Source organism: Harpia harpyja, chromosome 7 (assembly GCF_026419915.1).
Source record: "Harpia harpyja isolate bHarHar1 chromosome 7, bHarHar1 primary haplotype, whole genome shotgun sequence".
Lineage (NCBI taxonomy): Eukaryota > Metazoa > Chordata > Aves > Accipitriformes > Accipitridae > Harpia > Harpia harpyja.
In genome coordinates, this window is record NC_068946.1 from 15,210,808 (window position 1) to 15,226,728 (window position 15,921).

General features: G+C 42.0%; 1 protein-coding gene across 2 annotated transcripts in view; it reads right to left on the minus strand.

The window, feature by feature from the left end:
• TRPM8 (transient receptor potential cation channel subfamily M member 8) overlaps positions 1–15,921 on the minus strand; it is a 49,427-nt gene that overhangs the window by 16,233 nt on the left and 17,273 nt on the right. The window contains exons 8-17 of one of the 2 annotated variants that reach the window (XM_052793010.1): positions 15,125–15,192; positions 11,985–12,182; positions 9,450–9,552; positions 8,311–8,429; positions 7,705–7,995; positions 6,477–6,572; positions 5,490–5,619; positions 2,804–2,949; positions 1,941–2,053; positions 1,261–1,477 (exon numbers count right to left, since the gene is read on the minus strand). In XM_052793010.1, coding sequence (XP_052648970.1) covers positions 1,261–1,477; positions 1,941–2,053; positions 2,804–2,949; positions 5,490–5,619; positions 6,477–6,572; positions 7,705–7,995; positions 8,311–8,429; positions 9,450–9,552; positions 11,985–12,182; positions 15,125–15,192 — 1,481 coding nt within the window. The remainder of the gene's footprint in view (positions 1–1,260; positions 1,478–1,940; positions 2,054–2,803; positions 2,950–5,489; positions 5,620–6,476; positions 6,573–7,704; positions 7,996–8,310; positions 8,430–9,449; positions 9,553–11,984; positions 12,183–15,124; positions 15,193–15,921) is intronic. The other variant, XR_008236051.1, reaches the window with a different exon arrangement.

The following is a 15,921-nucleotide window of genomic DNA, read 5'->3' on the forward strand; positions in this document are numbered from 1 at the left end:
GCTTAAGATAACTCTAAATCTTCAATAAAGTCTCTGTTTTAGCTGCCTCCACTCCCACAATCAAATTGGTACAGTCCGGCCACCAGCTATCAATGGGATTACTGGGATATGAAGCTGTTCTACCTGCTCAGGGTAGTGAGAAATAGTGACATTGGTAGGAAAAAAGGTTTCTATCCCTAAGGCTTTCCCCAGGACTTTTGCTGGGTACACACGGGAAGTGCAAGGACAGGTCCAGAGACACCAGAACCTAAATCAGCAGAAACAAACACTCCATTAGTGTTCTCATTGCAACAGAGTCTTTTACTTTTCCCCCATTTTCCTTAGCAAGTAAAGTTGCCTTAAACAGGGTACCACCTTGACTATTAAAAAGGAAAAAAGACCACACAGCAAGTTAAGCACAGTGACATCAACACTCAGCCATGTCATTTGAGCTCATGTAAGAAATGTTATTGCAGGGTGGTCTGATCCAGCAGATCACCCACAAACACTCATGTGGAGACTAATGCCTTACAGGACAATCAAAAAGCAGCACCGCACAGAAACCACACACCCATTTCTCTTCCAATTTCCCCAGCATCTTCCCACTATTCTGAACACTGACTGATAGAAATCAGCTTGCCTGAAAACCAACATGTTTCATATGTGCCCTTACATATGAAGTGAGAAGAATATCAACTATGTGGCTGGCTGTAAAGGCAGTCCCACACACTCTTCCCACACCACACCAGCGCAAGCAGTGTAGGCAGTCCAAAGCTGGCCCTTGGGACTACATGAAACTAGCAAAACCTGTATTTATGATTAAAAGATAAACAGAAATACATAACAATAAGTTGCTCATTGGTCAAAAAAAAAAAAAAGCGGGGGGGGGGGGCAGGATGTGGAGAAGAGAGGCAGGAATCACTTGATCTAGAGATATGCACCCAGATAGATGTGTTAAATCTAACCTCCTGTTCTCAAATGCTTTGGCAATCCAAGCCAAGCATTCCTGAGAAATATCTCCACCAGCATCAGCTTATCCACACAGCCTCAAGGTCAATACGCATTCCTCTTGGTGCATGCTATTGGGGCACAAGTAGGAATTAAATATCAGGGGGGAAAAAAAAAAAAAAATATTCATTGTGCCTTGAGTTGCCTGAACATATCAAAGTGGTTCCCCTGTAACTTAGAAGCTGCCTGCACTATCTTATGCTACTAGCAGGGGAAAAACCACAAGGCTTTTAATCTAGCACTAAACATTTTTGGTTTGCAAGCGCTGCCTACTTGTCTCACTTCATCACAAAGCAGAATGAAGACCAGCACGTAAAGGATCATCTCCAGGATGGTAGGTTCCTTCTGGAAATCCATAAGCAACACGTAGGCGAAGAGCAACAGGAAAGCGATGTAGAAGATGACATTCCAGGAGAAGACCACAAAAGGGGAGGTGAAGAAAGACACATAATACAAGAAGAGTTTCTTACTCTTCTCCACAGGCTTTTTCCTGAGGAATTAAAAGAGGGAAAAGGTCTCAAAGCATAGCTTTTATGCCTGGAAACATTTGTGTTCTTCATCAAAGTGAAAATGAGAAAGGTGCAAAGCCTAGCACAGGACATTACTTTAAAGGTAATGCCATTCTGCATCCACTGACTTCAGGCATGCAAGTAAATTGGCACATCTTAACTCCAGATCAGAGTGAGGACACAATCTGTCAGCTCATTCAGCCATTAAATATCTTTATTTCAGAGTGATTGAGCACTGGAACAGGTTCCCCAGAGTGGCTGTGGAGTCTCCACCTTCGGAGATATTCAAAACCCAACTGGACACAGTCCTGGGCAGCCTGCTCCAGCTGACCCTGCTTTGAGAGGAGGTTGGACTGGATGATCTCCAGAGGTCCCTTCTGGCCTGAATTGTCCTATAATTGACTGACTTGCTTTGCTTTTGCTAATGAGAAGCCAGTTAATTACCTGAATGAGATGAAACCACAGCCTATTAAAGGAAAAAAGAACAGACACAGTATAATCTTCCAGTTCTTAGTATCTCTTGAAATCTCTCCATACCACTGCTTCGAAAGGAAATTCTGCAAGGAAGAAGAAAATATCCTCATTTGTTCTAATAGCAACAAAATAATCTAGGAATGCTATTAGAGGACATTTGATGTAGTAAAAAAAACCCAAAACTTTGAGATTTCAATCAAAATAAGTGGGATTCCTGTTTCAACAATACAGAAAGCTTTCTGCATCAGTAACAGCATGCTGGTTCCTTAGTCCAGCCATCCTCCAGTCTACATGACGAGGAGTTCAAGTCCTCGTCAGCCTCGTGTTGACCTGATTTATAAGGCACTTTACGCTGGGCAGTACATCCATACTGTGCATACACAGGAGCTGTGCCAAGGGAGAAGTCACTTCAGGCAGTCTTTATCATCCAGCTCATCATGATTTACAGCTCTAAATCAAGTCTTCCCCTCCTGACTTAACATTTCTGGGCAAATCAGCCAGTTCCTGTTTCAAGAAGAGGAGCCACACACCCTGTACTCCACCAGCCACAGTCAGTGCTCTCTGGGATGCATTTCACAGCACTGCAGACGCTGGTTCTGCAAGCACGTTGCAGGACATGGCTATGCTGCCGCCCTGCAAAGCTCAGTGTTCACAGGGCTAGGAAACCTTGCCTGGAGGCTCTCACTTCCATGAGGACAGTGTCTGAGCATTACCCTTTCACAGACTGTTCACGCGGATATAGCATTTTCACAGCAAGCATATTCACTTTTTTTTAAGCTACCCAGATCTCAAGAGTTACAGTAATCTGTGCACCTCCTTTTCACTGACATTACCTGCACCCCTGGCTGTGCAATGAACTGCTGGTCTCTAGCTTCCACTGCTAGTTCCAGACAATTGCTCCCTCCCCAGGCTTCACAGGAATAGGTCAGCAGCTGCTCAGCTAGATCCTCATCATTGCTGTAGCACTCGGTGAACAGCTCTGGAGGAAAGAAGCAGCCCCACACTGAGCTCCAACTTCAGACTCAATCTCCCACCAACTTGGGTGCAATTGTCTTCAGTGACTTCCAAAGTATAATATTTGTAATATTAAAGCATGCAGACACAAGAACTCTTTCCACATTTTCAGCATGGTAAAACAACACGTGCATTGCTTTACAACCCCACTTGCATGTATTAAGCTTTCATACAGAATTCACGTCTGAATGGAAAACTGTAATACTAAATCAGTTCACACAGAGATAGCATTAAGTCAAGTTCTGCACTAATTGAGTAAAAAATATGAACTTCTACTCAAATGACTCAGTATATCTGCTTGTTTCATCGTCATTCATTTAGCATTGATCTAATGACTTATAGTCAGTCTCAGTAGTCATATATTAAGAGTAGGGTCGAACAACAAGGGCAGAATCTGATGCTTTTTTACTGGGAACTGCATTGCAAACACAGTTGTTTTAGAAGAGCCATGAGCATCTTATTCTGCCTATAGATTTTTGCCACTAACAATGCACACAGAGTGAAAAATTATTTCTCTTTCCAGCTCTGGACATTTCCCACTCGAAGGCAGTTCTGTTGGTGTATCTGTGACAGAGCATAATTGCCCTGAAGAGCAATCCAGCCTCTTATAAAAAACACCAGCCTTCACTAGAAGCTCTTCTCTCCAAGAGTGCATTTTTCCAGGCATTTCACAAACAGCTGTTACCATAATTGTGAGGATGCACGCATACAGCAATACTTTTGGCTGGTGTTGCCACATACACCGCAACATGGAGAAAGATCTTGATAGACAGACTTCAATGGGACATGTTCACTTCTCAGTGTCCTGCTAAATAGTCAGGCCTGAGGGATGTAGAAACCTTTAAGAAAGCCTGTTTAAGCTGTCTTCACCTTGTGAAGTAGGAGATACTTTCTGGTAAGAAGCAAGGTATTTTCAGTGTGGCCTTGTGCCACTCCTTAGCAGCTAGTGAAATAGCTTTGGTGATATACACACAAATAAAATAAGGCTCAAGTTCAACAGGTCAATCAAGTCTCCATTAGCCTCAGAAAAGGAACAAACATGATCTGCTTTTAGGAGCAATAAAATAATATCCATCTGTGGAGATTTTTAAGATTTAGCTAGAAGAAGCCATGACTGAACTTATTTAGTCCTGGTGGTAACACCACCTCAACGAGAAGACTGGACTAGAGGCCTCCAGAAGCCCTTTCCAGCAACATTTCTATGGTTTCCTATTCAGCCTTCAGGGCTATTACACTTTACCTGTCACTTAATCTGACTTGGTGGTGACATAAAATTGCTGGGCAGCAATGCAGTTAGAGATCCACTGTTTTCTGCGCCAGGCAAGAGAACAAGGCCATAACCCATAATAAAGCCCCAGAGGCAACACTGTGCTGTATCTCCCTCCAAGTTTAGAAACCAAGGTCCTGCACCACAGAGCACACCACAGATAAGCTTGACTTTGTAAGTCGTGGGTGCTACAAATTAATCCCTGCTCTGGTATCTACCAACTGTGCCGGCTTTCATTTGCATGTTTCTCTGAATAATTTGCAGAATAACTAGACACTGAGGAAACATCAGCATTGCTGCTTCAGAAAGGGGAAGTCCTAAAAAAAAAAAGAACATCCCCCTGTTCTCCTGCCACCCATTACCCTCATTAAACAAGAAACTATTAGTCACTCCAGCCCATGAGAGGCAGAGCTCAATTCTGAACCATTCACAATCCCTGCAAATGGAGAAACTGAAGGTCATACAAAAGAAAAAAGAAAAAAAAACCAAGCTAGATTTGCATTCTTAACAAGCGACAGTATTGCTTGTCATCTTAGAATACGGAAGGTATATGATTTTGCAGTTCAGAATTTGGGAATTCAATCCACTTTTTAGTTACAATTTATTCTCACTCCCCAAAAGTACTCCTGCAAATTTGAAGGGTGGCTTTTCTCAACCTGAATATTACCAGCACTCATGCAGAAAGCTTCTCTTACTCTCCTTCCTATTTCTGGGCACCCTTCTTTTTCAGCCTTGCCATTAGAGCTAGGTAGCTTTTCTTCCCAACAAAAGGAATTATCTACCCCCCAAAAATCCCACAACACCCACTTTTGGAGGCAAGCTGTTCAGACAGGGGACACAGTTTCTACTGGGAACAGATGGTGTGGAAGAGATTTCTAAGCAGTAAAAACACATTTTGACATTAAAGGGAAGCATTTAATGTTGGATATCTAGTTTTCTAAATAAAGCTTTCTTTCTACTTCCTTTTGAGATGTCATTTCTCTTCTTTAAAATTCAGGCTGGATTTCTGGGCAGCATTTCAGGCAAATTGAATGAATTATCTTGCCTTGCATTTTGCTGAACAAAACCAGCAGGGTTATCAGTTTTGCTTTGCACAAAATAAAAACATCACTATGCAATCATTGGTGCACACTAGACCTGGAGACCATTAAAACAAGTAATGTTCCAAGAAAGGAAACAATTTACTGATCTCTCACCCCTCCCATTAAATTTCTAAAGGACTTAAAGAAGGCACTTACCTACTGCTCTTGTCTCATACTCATTAGCGAGTTCCTCAGACTCACCAGCAGCATTTATATCATTCTTCACCTTCGCCATGCTTTTCAGGAGCTTACTGGCCCCAAGGGCTGCCAAAGTGCAACCTCTTGTCTATGGAGAGAGAGGTAAGTCATGCAAAGCCCTCTGCGAAGGGAATGTGATACATCCTTTAAAAATTATCCCCCTTTTTTTGCAGCTGCTCAGTTCCCAGTCAGGACTGGCAAATGAAGATCCAGTTCCACAAAACAAACGGTAACCATCAGTGTACTGGTTTGATAACAACTTTGTGACCAGTCTGAAAAGTTCTTGTGTTTAATAGTTAAATATCAGCTTTGCATCTCTGGCTGAAGATTCACTAAAGATGGTCTGCTCTGCCATGAGCTACACTACCATTTTCACTGTCCACCAGTCTGGACCAGTTGGGTGTACCCAGAACTGCCCAGACTACGTTAGTCCATTCCATTCAAATGGAATCTATATGTACAGGGAAGAAGCACTCAGTTTCAGACATGAAGACCAACGTGAACAGGAGCATCCATTAGCTTTGTTTGCATTAGCCTCACATTTACAGCCTGCGAATTATGTATTTTATACAATCATCACTAAATGTACTGTCTAATTAAAATTAGAAATGGATTTCAATCAAATACCTGGGATCAGAACACATCCATATTGTGGAATGGGTGGGAACTCAGCATCCAAGCTTGAACACAGATGAGAACATACAACTATAGGAACATGTTAGTTTGGACTGGCTGACTCACACGTGACATTAGGAAAGGAAAGTATGAAATCCACACCCGAACACAAAATGGGTAATATTAAACCTACTTACTGAATCGCCTAGCAATTATCTCTTGTGGGTTTGTGCTTGAAGATGGATCCAGAGCCTTCAAAGGCCCACAAAACAAAGACAAGGAACACCAATGTACTGTTTGCAGAGAGGAATAAAGGAGAATTCGACTTACTTGCTCCCAAATGACTTTAGACAACTCTTTCTTGTTCTGTAGAACTGACCAAATAAACAGAGCTTGCAACGGGTGCCTTGTGATAGGACACTCATCCTGAACGAAAGAGCAACAACTTCTCAGACCTGAGCTCACCAAACTGTTTTCAACTGGAATAAATCCTAGCCTGCCACTCTCCTGTTTTCATATTTTTTTTTCTTTTACAGCCAACCCACCGATCCTCTCTGTCAGCTACCTGGCACTTGTCACGCACTACTGTAAGTTAGGTTATATTTTATATTTACATTAAAGCCTTATATTTTCCTATTTGATGTGGAAGAATCAGACTCCCTGTTTTTCCTGAAGTTGGCATTAAAGGACATTTGGGTCACAGTCACTTTCTGCCTTAACCCATGTAGTTCAGATAGCCTCATTCACAGCTTGACTTTGTGTTTAGAGAACACAGATTAACATCCTCTAAAAGGAATACTGACTTTATACCAATACGCCCTTTGTGTTTAAGCAAGACCCTGAACTTCACAAAAACTTAAACAAAGAGGAATTGCTATACCACCATCTTTGCATTAGAGTAATTAGCCCTGGCGATGGCAAAGCCATCACAAAATGTCTCCTGAGCAACAAAACTTTTAAGAACCACAAGCTTTGGTGGAAACTCTCAGAGCTAACCAGAATTTTTAAACCAAGCTTCCCCCAAATGTCTCATGTGTTGCATTGCATCTCTGAAGTCTACAACTGATTTCAGAGGTTTCCTATTTGATGCCCAAGCTCCAGTTTTGAAATTCAGATCTGGATCTGATGTTTGGACCTACTGTGCTGTGATAACTATGTCTGGTTCTACCTGACAGTGAAATAAAGTCCAGAAGATGCTTGACACCCTTGCAACAAGCAAGGTTTAAGATACAAGAGTCTGTACCAAAATATAAGAGTCCGAATTCCTCATGCCCAGCTGGCACCTCTGTACCAGACTCTGAATTTATATTGGTATAAATTACAAGCATAACTAGAGCATTGATTGCTCTAATAGAAAATATTTTAACTCACACCCAAACTCACCCATTTTTCTTGTAGTTAAATGACCGTTACATGCATTTGTAAAATGGGGCAATACGTTAATCGTAAAACAAGGCTGAGACTGTTAAAGCAAATCCTGCTATACCAGAAACAAAACTTAATTTTTGTTTTTTCCTTTCAGGGGACACACAGTGGAATCAAACTGTTCAATGCTTACCGAAAGAGGTATCTCCATCTCATCCTTGCTATTTTTGTCATCTCTTTTAAGACCTCTTCGGAAGTCTTCAACCATCTTCCACACAAATGTGAGGAGTGCATCGTTATAGGAGTTTTTTGCAATCTGCAGGTTCTTGAACACCAGGCTGCTGAAGTTGTTTGTGTACAGCTCTCTAAGAACCTCTGTGGTAAGGAACTTCCTCAGATTCAAGCCATTTTCCAGGAAGAGACGGACAAATTTGGGCCTATCTTTCACTAGGGCTGTGAACATGACATCCTGTAGGTCAGCAGACTAGGAAGAAAAGCAAATATTAGGGAGCACGAGACATGTAAAGCTTACCTAAGGGCCTGACACATGTGGCTAAGTGCCACATTTTCAACAGAATCAGTTTTTTCTGTATGCAGTTGCCTTTGTTGGATGGCCTAGAGTCCTACTGGCAGAGGCAGATAACCTTTGCAATCAGTGATGTCAGTGCAAGGAGGACTAGACACTCTTTCTGATCATCACAGGGGTTGGGATACAGAGCTAGTGGCTGCTGTTACAACGTCTCTCTTCCCACTGCTCCCCTGTCCCATGTCACTGTACTCAGACACAAGTGGTCTGTACCTCCCAGTTTCGGTCGTTGGTGAAGATCTCATCACTGGCCAGGTCCAGCTGGTTCCACTCCAGCAGCAGCTTCAGCTGCCCATTCCAGTTATCTCTGTCATGTTCATTGGTGCTGAAAGCTGCAGAGAAGGAACAATCCTCTAGGTAAAAGACCAGAGACAAAAGAGCTTCTTGGCATAGTTATTCATGTCTGCTTTTCACACTCTACCTGACAAGACCCCTATGGAGTGTCTTTCCCCAGACTCATGTGCATATTCCTGATTGAGTTTTAGAGGGTGCTGGAGGCTTAGAGACATATTTATGGTCCAACATAGGCACCAAACAAGATGCTAGGAGCATGTCATCAACCAAAATCAGCACATTTCCTTCAGGTTCCTCAGTGTCCTGCATCCTCTACACAAAACAAATTCTGCAGGATTCCCAATGGGGCCCTACACAAGAAGTGTCATGACAAGCTGTAATGTTCATAAGCTTTCTCTCTGCACAGACAGGAAAATGAGGTCAGCCCAGCAACTTTCACTGAGTACCAGTTCTGCTCTGCTGCAGTAGTAGAGAACCCAGGTTTGAGTTACTCACAGTAGCAAGTCACTGGGATTTGAAGGAGATAGGAAGCAGCCCTGCATATTGATTGTTAATTAACTGGATACTTCTCTCCCTGCTGAATGCCAGTCAAACCTCTTCAATCCACATATATAACAAAAGACACTTGATTTTACATTGCAGGATGCAGAGTAATCCACTTCTGCAGTATAACCAGAAAAGATCCTTTGCTTGGCTTCCTGACTCCCTGTTGTGTTGCATACTTGTGTGCTGCTACTCAGAGATGCTATCCCAGCATCCCCAAAGCTCTGCTAAATGTCTTCTCAATTATCTGGACTGGGTTTCGATCTCACCCACACTAACAGATCCCATAAAGCTGCTGTAGCCTGTCCACACCACTTCAGATGAAGACAAGCTCCACACTGTGGCAGGAGCTTAACTCTAGAGAGATGGCACTGCTCTAAGGAAGGCTGTTCTAGAAAATAAATAGCCATCTTTTCCCATCTATTAAAAAAAACAAAAAAAAACCCCCAACAACAAAAAACAACCAAACAACCAAAAAACCAAAAAACCACCAAAACAGAAAAACAATTACTTGCCTTTGTACAGAGCAAAAGAAATAGCATTGCTCACAATTTCATCTCCAGCTTCTTCTATTTTGATAACTGTCAGTAAATGAGGGTTCTCAAGGACTTCTTTGATCTACAAAAAGGAAAAGTTCCATTTCAAAGCAATCTAGGCTGTTTAGTAGTTGATCTCCTAGAGCACCTTTAAAAGAAATTTCCCATCACATCATAGCAAAACCGCTTCTCATCAGTCCTACTTCCACATACAGTTAAAATTTAATCAAGTCCAGATCGAAGTAGATAATGAGATTTATTTTAAAGCCACCAAGGTACAAGATTAATTATCCTCTGAGCATACAGCAACTAACTGTGATTCCCCTATGCAGAATATCACAACCAAAAAGATATAATCTCAGTAATCAGAAACTACTCAGAAAAAAACAGACTGTGACAGCGCAAGTTTCAACAAATGTCTAGCAGTTCATTAGAGAACAGTTTCTACCTCCCTGTGCTTTGTCAAAACCAGAGATCATTTCTCACATAACCAAGCCTTATAAAGTTACTTTCATTCTAGCACATACAAAACAAATAATCTTAGCCATTCTTGACTGCAGGAGGAGGTACACTCCGAGGCAGCTCAGCAGAAGCTGTGAGGAGTGTGGCCAGGTAACCAAACAGGGAAAACTGCCTTCAGCAGCTCCACACTCCCCAGTGCAGAGCTCCTTCTAGAAACCAGAGGGTCATGGTCTGCTCAGAGGGCAGTTCTTCCTCTTCAGGTTTGGATGTCACAGTCCCCAGGCTCAAAGTGCAAGTTCAGACATGGTTTCTGCAGGACTGTCTCTGCAAAAGACCATGCCCTATTCCTGCCCTTTTTACTGTAAGCTTCTTATTACAGAAGCAGAAAATTGTTGAGGTTGGAAGATAGGCCTGGAGATCCCGCTGCTCAAACAGGGTCAAGTGGAGCAGGTTGCCCAGTGGAACTTGCAGGTTGATCCATGGACTCACTCTGCCAAGCTCCAACCAAGAGATTTGAGTCAGGCCTTGGCAGAAACAATAGCTGCTTAAACTTCACAAGCTTTGCTTGGTTTATATCATAGAAAATACACACAAAAGTTTGAGTGTCTGAATTCCTCTCCGGGGCCTGCAAACAACTTGCAACGGTACATTCATTAAAAAAAATAAAAATAATAATAAAAAAAAAAGTTAAGGGCAGGGCATGGAAAGCTGAGAGAAGAGGCCTTAAGTGTACAGAAAGCAATATAACATTTTCCATCCCCCGTTATGAATTTTGACTGAAGTTTGAATATGCAATCACTCCCCACTCCCTGCTCCCCACTGTGAGCATGGGTAGGAGATAATTAACCAAGAGAGCAAAACAGAATCAGACTCCAGGATAAAGCATTGGGCAGTTAATTGAGAAAGTCAATTAGCTCAAGTTAATGGATTGTTCACTGAGCTGAAGCATTCTTGGAACTAAGACTTCTGAAAAATAACAGAACAGTAAGATTTTTCTGGAGCTCCATTTTTTTCTGTCCCAAATAAGGAGAGCAGAAGTATACCAAAAACAGGTCCACCCAAAGTCAAGTAACCAGAGAGTTACAACAGTTTCCCGAGACTGGCCCAAACAACCCAACCTAAACAATTCTATGATTCTATTGACAGTTGGACTCAATGATCTTAAAGGTCTTTTCCAACCTAAACGATTCTATGATTCTAAGACAGCAGATGCTCTCCTTACTTCTCCAGTTTTCCCAGTCTCCAAAAACCACTCTTGTAATAAACAGTTACATATGGGATCACAATGGTGGCTACATCCTGAAGACTCTACCTCTGGTCAAAGAGGCAAAGAAGACCAAAAGAAGAATTTGCTGGTGTATGTACAGTGTTGTACCTTCAACTGCATCCCATGTACACAGTACTAGTAAGTCAGCACTAACAGAGTCCCAATGGAGATGGTGTAGGGATGCTGCTCTGGCGAAATACTGACCAAGTAAGCCTCTAGTCCTAAATGTCCCCTTCCTAGTCTGTAAGGGAACTCTGTCCTGCCCAATATCTTAAGGGATGCAGGAAGACAGACAATAAGAGAATCCTGAAGTAGAATTGCTGCAGTTTGGAAGTCCGTGGTCGCTACAGCGATAACCCTTTGTCTCTGAGCAATTCAGCAGGATTTAGTAGTGTGAGGCTTGATTCAGCAAATACCCAATTTCTCCACCTTCACAAAGCACGTAAAGGAATTGCAACACCAATCAGCACATCAGCCAAGAGACACATCCAGCAGCCAGTGCTCCAGAGGAATTGCAAGCATCCAGGGAGCAGACAGTTACAAAACATTTGGTCTTAGCTCTCTTATGCCTAGACATGTGCTGCCTTTCCAAAAGATTGCAATCCCCCACTCCTTCTGTTCCAATTCCTCTAAGTTACAAGAGTTTGGAATTTTTCTTTTTTAAATCCCCCCAGATATATCATGGCAAGGAGCCACACACATCCTATAGGTATCACCAGATAGCAAGATCCCTGATTTGGAAGTCACTAGCTGCTCTTGACCTCCCTGCAGTAGCATGCACTTACCCATTTGATCCAGCTTTCAGTCTCCTCTTCTGAGAGCCTTGAAATGGTGCGAGGCAGATACCTGAGCAAGCTCTCCTTGACACATGAAGAAGCAAGAGTGCCTTCTGCCTCCATCAAGCTAGCAATAACATCAGCGATCCGGCCAGAGCCTTCCACCACAACACAGGGAATCTTACTCTTGATGGCCACATTGATAGACTAGGGAGCCAGAGAGGAAGACGTGATCACTTGAAGCATGACTGTGTTATTAGAGCCTACTATTCAGTAAGAAAGCCTAGCGCTTGTAGGTTTGACTTAGGCGAGAAAAACAGAAACCCATGGTCCAGAGCAGTATTTTTATTACTACCCACTGATACCCTTAAATGACAACTCTTTAAAACAGAGGGCTGTGAAGAACCCCATAAAAACTGAGGGACAGAAATCATCATCTGCCAAATTTTAGAGCTGATTAGCAGATCAGGAAAATTGCTGAGTGGAAATGGCATTCAGGACACATTACAACATTGCCTAGCTACAGTCACTGCTGTTTTATGGCGCAGCATTGCTCAAGTAACACCACAGCTGAGTACAAGGGCTCTGGCTTTATTTGCTGGAGATGCAAGCAGCAGTCTTACATAGAGATCACTTCCGTAGCATCATGAGAACACTGAACTCCAATGTTACTGAATGTCTCCAAGTAGCTGCTTATATGATTTCTCAAACAGCAATGTTGTACACAGCTCATCAGCAAGGGGAAAAAAAAAAGGTGTGAAATAATGATGGAAGGACCATTAGACCTCCTGTTGCAAAGACCACAACTGGAGACATTTATTTCATTTGCATCACTACCATTTAGAACACTGTCATCAAATATAAGCTGTCTGCCAGCAAATCGTACAAAAGGAGTCAGTGCAAGTTATCATCAACCACTGGAAAGACAGAACATCTATTAGCTATCTGAAGAGACAGTTTCATGAGAACAAAAAAATCAACTTGGAGTCATCAAAACTGTGAGCATGTTACTCCTGTCAATTGGATAGCAGGTCCATGATAAATGCAAGATGTTTTTTCTTACCAACTAGATCAAAGTGGTTTTCTTAAGAAGGGTCCAGCTAAAGTGTATGTTTTACATCACAGGGAGTTTAAAACAGAAGCTTGAAACAGTTTTACTTCTCCTCTGCTAAAGCTGATTCCTGTCATCATTGACCAGTCACAAGCTGAGAAAGAGGGAGTCTTTCCTGGCCAACACCGCTAAGACCAGGGTATGGCAAGGAGAGACATCCACAGCATGGAACCTGCTGTGTCACTTTGGGCTGATCAGAGACTCAATTTACTCCTTGAGAAAAGGGCTTCACCTACAAATGAGCAAGAAGGCAGACACAGATGTCTCCGTGTACTAGTAACACCGATAAATAGCCAGGAGACTGGCCTGAACCCTTAATTGGACTATCATCCAGTTACTTTTCAGAGGAAGCTCTTGCTAGGAATTATGCATTTGTTTTAACAAGGCTTTTATTCATTCTGATTAGATAGCTAGTAAGTCCGTGTTATGTATCATTTCTTAACAGTGGGTTTTGAGGTCTCTCCATAATATACATGTAACCACAAGGCTGCCCAACTAACTACACTGCATGGCATATAGAAATGGCTTCTTCAGTGATGGCCAAATCCTCTCTTAAATGTTGGCAGTTTGGAGCTAAAAGGAGATGGGCGTATTCAACATGTCCTTTTCAGCAAAGCTTTGTTCTAAAACCTGAATGGATGCTTCATTTCAACTTAAGACCACTGATTAACACATTGAACTCTGCATCTGTATTTTCCCACAATCTATCTGTGGAAAAGCTAAAATTAATCATGTGAATAGAACCAAAACATGCAGGAAACATACAGGGAGGCTGGGATAATGATCTGAAATTTCAGAGTGGTTCAGACTAATTGATTAATGTTAGCAATGAAGTGGTGACAGAGGCTGTGCTTTGAATTCACATTGTTTGTCATCCTGACAAGCAAAATAGTTTGATTAGCCTTAATATTAACAGCATAGCTCTGGTCAGAACAGGTAGTACTAAGATCACCTCTTCAAAAGAAATAATTAGAAATACCACCCTGCTTCAATTTTACTGACTCAAACACTGACACACTCTCTTCATTGCATCCTACCCTCTTGCAAAATCCAGCTCCTTTTCTAGCTCTTTCTCAAGGTCCTTCAGCCCAGGCTACATCAGCTCTTCAGTCAGAACCATCTCTCCTCACTGTTACTGTTCCCCTCCCACACAGCCTGATTGCACATCCCCTCACTTTAATTCCCGGGTGCCAGGTCCCTTTGCTCCCTCAGTCACACCCTCCTCACTCAGGCCTCTCATCTTCATTCTTGCAAGGTGGAGGGGGAAGTAACAACCCTGTTATTTAACACTAAGACAGATCTAGAAGTCATCTCTTTTTTCCCCTTCCCTAAGCGTCATTTAGACATCCTGTTTCAAGAAACTTCTTTCTGCCGCCTTTGTTCTGTTCATCCTCCTCCTACCTGTCATCTATCTGAAGGTGATGCCTGCTCCCTCCCCTTCTAGGCTTAGAAGGGGCAGAGTCAGCTGAGCCCTCCTGCCTTGCTCAGCTGCCTAGATTTAAACTAGGTGCAGCCCACAGTTCTCAGGAGCAGCAATCGCAAGTCAGTTCAAGCAAGCTCTGAGCTGTAGTATCTCCAGCACAGCTGATCTTCCCTGTATATTACAAGAAAGCACTAATCTCCACTGAGCGTGGGCAAGCCAAGTTTTCCCAAACCAAAGTTTAGGCAAATTTGTATAAAAAAGATCAAGAGCTCCATGGTTGACAAAGACTTTTCTGATTGCTGCTCAAATAAACACAAGAAACAAACATTTTTGTGCTGCATTTGTTATGGAGGAACTGAGACAACCGAACTGTCCCAGCCAACAGTTTTCCAGGATGTCAGCCTGAGGTAGAAACTTTGCACAGAAAATTTTAACTGAAATAAACTTCATAAGCTTAAATGCAAGTGCAAGCAACGTCTTTCTATACCAAGTGCTAGGCAAGCTTCAGTAAATAATAGGACTGTATATCAAGTTGTTTGTGGAGTAATCTGTCTTAAATATTAGAGCAATGTCCCTACTATCACTCCTGGAAATAAGCAAAAGAAATAAACTTACTTTCAAAGTCTCTTTCCCTCCACCTTGGGCAAAACACACAATTGGAATCTTCCCACCATAATTAGATTCTGTGAAACATGCCAAAAGAAAAAAAAAGAAAAAGATTCAACCCAATGCAGTTTGAACAACTTATTTTTCACAAGTACAATGAAAGAATTTCCAAGCAGTTCATGCAAACACTCTGATACTAGTTTACTGCTGGTTTTGCCAAATCTATTAACAGCTCTTCCTGTTTTTAATGAAAACTCAGTTTTGCCTAACATTCTGCATATCTGGCTTCAGACACCCTTCTCCAACAGATGCTTTTTTTCCTCCTAATAATCGTAATTTTTACTAGCTCCAAAGTCCCTAAAACCTGATTTTATTGTATTTACCTACTGCTTTGACCATTTTGAGTCTAGGTGCAAGGTTCTTATCACAAGCTGAAGATTCAGAACCTCTGACTTCACATTTTCAATTGTGAAGGAAAGCTAAGAATCCCATAACTCTAGAAGCTAGTGTTTAAGAGACATACCAAGTTTCATAATGACTCTGGGTGCTTCGTCATGACTAACAGCAAGTATGCTTCAGCTGAGATACACAGTAAAAAAAACAACAACAAAAATCCAAAAACTTCTTTAACTAAGAATTTCTTGTCAAGGCTTTTGATTTTTTTCCATTTTGGCAAAGAAGGGGCTGAAAGAAATTATTTAGGAGCAGGTTGCAAATGGATCCATCACCATCACAAAACAATATTTTGGGAAAAGCCTAATTTCAGCTCCTGCGTAGTTGTGCTTCAGCTACCTGGAAATCAGTGC